Source organism: Oncorhynchus keta, chromosome 22 (genome assembly GCF_023373465.1).
Source record: "Oncorhynchus keta strain PuntledgeMale-10-30-2019 chromosome 22, Oket_V2, whole genome shotgun sequence".
NCBI classification, from domain to species: domain Eukaryota; kingdom Metazoa; phylum Chordata; class Actinopteri; order Salmoniformes; family Salmonidae; genus Oncorhynchus; species Oncorhynchus keta.
The window spans coordinates 24760081-24767453 of record NC_068442.1 but is presented as its reverse complement, the minus strand read 5'-3'; the positions used below and the strand labels follow the sequence as shown (position 1 = coordinate 24767453).

The 7373-nt window shown below is 41.4% G+C and overlaps 1 protein-coding gene across 1 annotated transcript; it reads right to left on the bottom strand.

The window, feature by feature from the left end:
• Window positions 1-5423: 5423 nt before the first annotated feature.
• Window positions 5424-7202, bottom strand: LOC118400760 (C2 calcium-dependent domain-containing protein 4C-like). The gene is made up of 2 exons (XM_035797767.1): window positions 7026-7202; window positions 5424-6860 (listed from the first exon to the last, which is right to left on the bottom strand). The coding sequence occupies exon 2, from the start codon at window positions 6834-6836 to the stop codon at window positions 5514-5516; it is 1323 nt and encodes a 440-aa protein (XP_035653660.1). The 5' UTR covers window positions 6837-6860; window positions 7026-7202; the 3' UTR covers window positions 5424-5513.
• Window positions 7203-7373: the final 171 nt, after the last annotated feature.

Genomic DNA, 7373 nt, shown 5'->3' with positions numbered 1-7373 from the left:
GAGTATTGTTAAACATTTTGCTTGGAGGGGGGATTGGATGTCTGTGTCAGATAGAGACTTTCCCATGAAAAAGCCCATGTTTTAAAAGGGTACAAGGACACACACACCCATTGCTATGTCACGTTCATTGTAAGGAGGAGACCAAAGCACAGCATGATACAAATACATACTCTTTAATAAACGAAGAAGCACGACGCTATAACATACCGAGTACTGCCACAGGCAAAAACACATTGACAATAACCCACAGATAAACCAAGGAATATGGCTACCTAAATATGGTTCCCAATCAGAGACAACGATAAACAGCTGCCTCTGATTGAGAACCAATCTAAGCAACCATAGACATATAAACACCTAGACTATAAAAAACCTAGACATACAAAAAACCCTAGACAATACAAAAAAACTAAACAAACCACCCCTTGTCACACCCTGACCTAACCAAATAAAGAAAGAAAACAAAGATAACTAAGGTCAGGGCGTGACATGCTATCTGGACAATTACAAGGGTGGGGTTTGCAGGTTTTTATGGCAAGCTTCAATCTGCAATGTAAATGATGATTCATGAGTCTTTTTTTCTTCTTCTGTGGGAACTAAAAGCTCTATCCAAGCCTTAACATCAGGTTGATTATTTACCCTGTGAATCTGCCTTTAGTCCTGTTATACACCTGGAGCAGGGCATCACTATGATATTTTCTGTTGCTTTAATATACATTTTTAGACAGATCTGTTACTTAATTCTCCCAAAATTATTTTGTCACCTATTTCTCAGGCTCTGAAAAAACCAAGCTTAATGCTTACCTACTGTAACAGCTACAGTGTCTTCCGAAAGTATTTAAAACCCTCAACGTTTTCCACATTTTGTTGTTTTACAGCATGAATTTAAAATGGATTAAATTTACATTTTTTTTTGTTACTGGCCTACACACACAATACCCCATAATGTCAAAGTGGGATATTTTTTTTCTAAATTTGTACAAATTAATAAAAAATGTAAAGCTGATTCAACCCCTTTGTTATGACAATAAATAAATGCAGGCGTAAAACTGTGCTTTGCAAGTCACATAAGTTGCATGGACTCACTCAATTTGCAATAATAGTGCTTAACATGATTTTTGAATGACTTCCTCATCTCTTTACCCCATACATACAATTAACTGTAAGGTCTCTGAGTTGTGCAATGCATTTCAAACACAGATTCAACCACAAAGACCAGGGAGGTTTTCCAATGCCTCTCAAAGAAAGGCACCTATTGGTAGATGGGATTTTAAAAAATTAAGCGGACAATGAATTTCCCTTTGAGCGTGGTGAAGTTATTAATTACACTTTTGATGGTGTATCAGTACACCCAGTCAATACAAAGATAAAGGCTTCCTTCCTAACTCTGTTGACAGAGAGGAAGGAAACTGCTCAGGATTTCACCATGAGGCCAATGGTGACTTTAAAACAGTTACAGAGTTTACAGAGTTTAATGGCTGTGATAGAAAACTGAGGATGCATCAACAACATTGTAGTTACTCCACAATACTAACCTAATTGACACAGTGAAAAGAAGGAAGCCTGTACAGAATACAAATATTTAAAAACATGCATCCTGTTTGCAACAAGGTACTAAAGTAATACTGCAAATATGTGGCAAAGCAATTCACTTTTTGTCCTGAATACAAAGTGTTATGTTTGGGGCAAATCCAATACAACACATTACTGAGTACCACCCTCCATATTTTCAAGCATAATGTTGGCTGCATCATGTTATGAGTGTGCTTGTAATTGTTAAGGACTGTGGAGCTTTTCTGGATAAAAATGAACTGGAATGGAGCAAAGCGCAGGCAAAATACTACAAGAAAACCTGGTTCAGTCTGCTTTCCACCAGACACTGGGAGATTAATTCACCTTTCAGTAGGAAAATAACAGAAAACACATGGACAAATCTATACTGGAGTTGCTTACCAAGAAGACAGTGAATGTTCCTGAGTGGCAGAGTTACAGTTTTGATTCAAATCTACTTGAAAATCTTTGGCAAGACCTGAAAATGGATGTCTAGCAATGATCAACAACCAATTTGACAGAGCTTGAATCATTTTGAAAATAATAACTGGCAAATGTTGCACAATCCAGCTGCCAAAGGTGTTTCTGCAAAGTATTTACTCAGGGTGTGAATACTTATCCAAATGTAATATTTCTGTATTTAACTTTCAATAAATGTGAAACAAATTCTAAAAACACGTTTTCACATTGTCATTATGGGGTATTTTGTGAGGTGAGAATTAAAAAAAAAAAAATTTGGAATTCAGCCTGTAACACAACAAAATGTGGAATAAGTCAAGGGGTATGAATACTTTCTGAAGGCACTGTATATCTAAGGTGACAGTTGATGCTTTTAAGGCCTGTGTCCAGAAAGCGACTACACTTCCTGATTTGGCCTTGTGTTTTTAGCTCGCTTATTAAAAAATGCTCTCAGCCATGCATGGAGCTGAACGAGAGTTCTCACTATATAAGACGCCCACAAAGTCAAAGGGCAGGTCTGTATCACAGTTTTCAGTAGTTACCACAGCCACAAAGTCAAATAGACTGCAATCACTGCAGCTAGCGGAAGAGGACGAACTCAAAATTTGTTTACCTTAGTGATGCATGGATGTTTCAAACTCAGTTTTGGATGAGACTCACTTTATGACCAAAATGATCCTATTTCCACATTGTAGTTAATTTTGACACTAGAGTAAATATTTCTGACTCATATTAATGCCATATGGTCTGTTTTCAACGAGATTGGTTGCTTTTTAAAGGCAGTCGCTCTTCAAAGCTACATTATGTTACTTTTTGGGAGACCCGACCAAATTCACATTTTGTGTGATTGTCATTGAAAGCAAGTCTAAGAAGAAGTAGATATGTTCTGTGTGCACTATTTCTATGCTTCCCGTTCTTAGTTTCGTTTTTGTACACCAGCTTTAAAACAGCAGAAAATACTATATTTTTGATTTATGAAAAATATATTTCACAGCGGTTTAGATGGTACAATCATTCTTTGCACTATACAGTACTAGGTTATTTTGTCACAAACTGAAATTTGGCGAACTTTTCTAATTTCTGCGATTTCTGAATAGAACATCTTTAAGTGTTTCCCTTAAAACTTCTTAGGGCTGCAATCCCGTTAACGGGATCGATATGACAACAGCCAGTGAAAGTGCAGGGCGCCAAATACAAAACAACAGAAATCTCATAATTAAAATTCCTCAAACATACATGTATCTTATACCGTTTTAAAGGTAATCTTGTTGTTAATCCCACCACAGTGTCCGATTTCAAATAGGCTTTACTGCGAAAGCACCACAAACGATTATGTTAGGTCACCTTGTGTATGACGCTACAAGCTTGGCACACCTGTATTTGGGGAGTTTCTCCCATTCTTCTCTGCAGATCATCTCAACCTCTGTCAGGTTGGAAGGGGAGCGTCGCTACACAGCTATTCTCAGGACTCTCCAGAGATCGGGTTCAAGTCTGGGCTCTTTTTAGGCCACTCAAGGACATTCAGGGCATTGTCTCCCAGTCCCTGCCACCGAAAAACATCCCCACAGCATGATGCTGCCACCACCATGCTTCACCGTTGGGATGATGCCAGGTTTCCTCCAGATGTGACGCTTGGCATTTAGGCCAAAGAGTTCAATCTAGGTTTCATCAGACCAGAGAATCTTGTTTGTCATGGTCTGACAGTCGTTTAGGTGCCTTTTGGCAAACTCCAAGCGGGCTGTCTTGTGTCTTTTACTGAGGATTACCCATTGGGAACTTGGTCACCTCCCTGACCAAGGCCCTTCTCCCCCGATTGCTCAGTTTGGCAGCTAGCTCTAGGAAGAGCCAAACTTCTTTCATTTTTTACAATTTTAACTTTATTTATTTTTTTACCTTTATTTAACTAGGCAAGTCAGTTAAGAACACATTCTTATTTTCAATGACAGCCTGGGAACAATGGGTTAACTGCCTGTTCAGGGGCAGAACGACAGATTTGTACCTTGTCAGCTCAAGGGTTTGAACTTGCAACCTCCCAGTTACTAGTCCAACGCTCTAACCACTAGGCTACCCTGCCATTTAAGAATGATGGAGACTACTGTGTTCTTGCACCAAGATAGGATATTGCTGCAGACATTTTTTGGTACCCTTCACCCGGGACTGTGCCTCGGCACAATCCTGTCTCGGCGCTCTATGGAAGATTCCTTCGACCGCATGGCTTGGTTTTTGCTATGATATGCACTGTAAACTGATGTGTGTGTGCCTTTCCAAATCATGTCCAATCAATTTAATTTACTACAGGTGGACTCCAATCAAGTTGTAGAAACATCTCAAGGAAGATCAATGGAAACAGGATGCACCTGAGCTCAATTTCGATTCTCATCGCATAGGATCTGAATACTTCTGTAAATAAGGTATTTCTGTTTTTTATTTGTAATACATTTGCAAAAAATTCTAAGGTTGGGGATTCAATAGTTGAACTTTCAGGAGTATGTTGAATGCCGGACTGAATCCTCACCTTTCGAAATTTCTGCAAATATATTACAAATAAAAAACAGAAATACCTTATTTACAGGGTGCAATTTTGAAATTGGGTAGTGCATTAACAGTTTCCTTCTTGTCATGTCAGTCACTGCAGACCTTAGTGAGTTATTTATAACTTGTCAGAAATGTCTGGATCAACTCGCCCATGTCAGCTAGCGTTTGTATACTCCTATGAGTATACAATCTCCGTATGGATGGACCCAGCGGGAATCGAACCCACAATCACCCATGATCATGAGAGACATTAGCATAGGAAGCAGAAAAGGTGTATGGGGTTGCTAAACACTCAACATCATTCCAGGTTTTCCTGCTGCTTGAATACCTAGACGGCAGAGGGCTGTGGTGGTGCACATCGTAATGGCATTTGCTCCAGACCAGTGTAACTTAAGATCAAAGTGCTTGTGCCCTGGAAAATTACAGCATTCACAGAGTCGTGTTATCCCAGAATACATGAATAATAAAAAGGGGGCAGCATCTCAATTAAAAGATGGGTGGTATTTTCTGGTTTTCATTTTCTGATTAACTCATAGAGTTCCAATAAATAGGGTTTGTACAAGATAAGTGGATATGCGTTTTCAGAATTGGTCATTAGCACTGCCCAGCAAGGTTCCTGGTTACCACTGATATTCTAATCCATGCAAAGGTCAGTAAGAAACTACAGGCTTAGAGGGAAAAAAAAGAAACTGAGTCTCTCACATTAGCACATGATGGTCATGTTTACACCTTCCCCTGTGTACGATGTGGTATGAACTCTGGTAAAAGGATGACATGGGCCTTTCAATATTCAGTTGCCATATGAAATGCATTATTGCTTGCATCAGATGTACTCCAAGACAGTCCTTTTATATAAAACATAATAATAAGGAAACAGATATTTTTAAATGGTTTAATAAAATCTCTACTCACTAAATAAAATATAAATAAATACATTTCAAGTCAACAATTAATACAAATTATTTAACTTATAAAGTGATAATGCTTGTTAGTGGAAGTTCAACATCCCCCAGAATATAGTCTCTTTTCATAGTGGACATTTTATTGACAACTTTAAATCTCAGGGAGCGTTGGCCGAGATCTGAGATGGCATCAAAGAAAAAGTCCTCATTGAATATGGGGTTATGACACTTCCTGATGACTGTGCTACGCTGCTTTTGGACCTTTCCAGGCACCAGGGAGAGGCTGAAACTGCAGTTTATACTCTTGGGGTCCACCGAACGAGTATATAGCCCCTCAGCACTGATGAGCCGCACCCGCAGCCTCTGGTTATCAGGACAGTATTCTGCAGAGAGACGCAGGAGGCCATCCTTCCCTATTGAGATCAAGCTCTCCCTCATCACCCTTTCCTTGTGCAGAACCAAGTCTGTGGGGAAGATGGTAGGAGGAGCCAGACCGAAGCTTGGTGGAAGGCCCTCTACCAGCCCCTCTGACGCCCTCCTTATGACATTGGGGCTATTGTCCGTGGAGCTGCCCTCGTCTGTCGACAGGGAGTTGTTTCTGGACACCACAGTCTTCCTGATGTTTCTGGAGAGAAGCCTTTCATGACTCAGTGTTTTGAAGAGGGAAGACTTGGGTGGGGACCTGCTCAGCATTGGGGAGCTGAAAGGGGATGACTCAGCTGACGAGGTGGTGTCGCTGTCCACTGTGCCCTGTCTGTTGAGGGTATAACCTCTGGGGGACAGTCTGGAGGTCAGGGTGTGGAGACTGAAGGAGGAAGGGGAGGATGACAGGACGGTGTTGGACCTGCTCCTGGGGAGCAGCAGCGGTGTGCCACAGGACCCAGGGTCATTGTGGAACAGGGACTCCTTCCTCCTGGTGTGGGGGCTCTCCAGCAGGGTACAGAAGCCGTAGCAGGTCTGGGCTTTGGCCATGTGGGGCAGGGAGAGGGCTGCCTGGCTCTGAGGGTCTGCGTTGGTGGTCTCCTCATCATTACAGTCATAGGGGCTCTCGTCCACACTCTCCACCTGGATGATGTGTGGGTTGATGAGCTCTCGTGCTGGGGCCTCCCTCTTAGGGATCCCCCTCTCCAGCTCAAACAGTGACACTTTGATGGTGGGGGCCTGGTGGCTCTGCTCTTTACCTTTTGCCTCCTGTAAGGGAGGGATCTTAGGAGGGATGCAGAACTCTGGTATAGTGTCTGGGGTGATGACGTTAGGACACAGGGAAAGTCTCTTGTGTTTGTTAACTTTCTCTCCAAACATGTCTCCGATCCTGAAGCTGTATTCTGTTGAGGGGAGATGCAGGTTGGGTCTCTCTGCGGACACACGGATCTTCTCCACCACCCACATTAGTTCTCTGACAGGGCTTGGAAACTGCAAAAGGAAAAGGAAATCCTCATTAGATAACAGAAATGGACCCAAATCACAGGCAATCAAAAAATTATACTTTAAAAAAACAAGTTAAATATGTTTTATAAACACAAATTCAACTTTATATTGAAAGCATTGAGAAAAGGTAAATATTGAAGTTAAGCTTACCTTTTGTGAATGAGATGTGAGCAAATCCTACTGTCCTTACAGACAGGCTTGTGAGATATATAATAGATAATTATTGTAATAGTAAAGTTTTTATAAGCAATATCTGAGGCTCTCTATAAGTACCAGGCTTAGGCTCTCTCTTGTTAAGACCAGCTCATCTGTAAGTGACTGACAGAGAGCTGCAGGCTGTTTAAATATGGCCGGGTGATGGGGAGGAGACCAGGATGACTTCCATACACCCTTCAGTGCTCGGACAAGAACCTCCCTCTCTCTTTGCTCACCTGTTCCCATGGAGACACCCAAGCCACAACAGCAGGGGGAAAGGCCAGCATGATAAGACAACTGAAC

Bases quoted from the DNA above. Each gene is read 5' to 3' on its own strand.
- LOC118400760 (XM_035797767.1), bottom strand. From the start codon at position 6,836: ATGTGGGTGGTGGAGAAGATCCGTGTGTCCGCAGAGAGACCCAACCTG.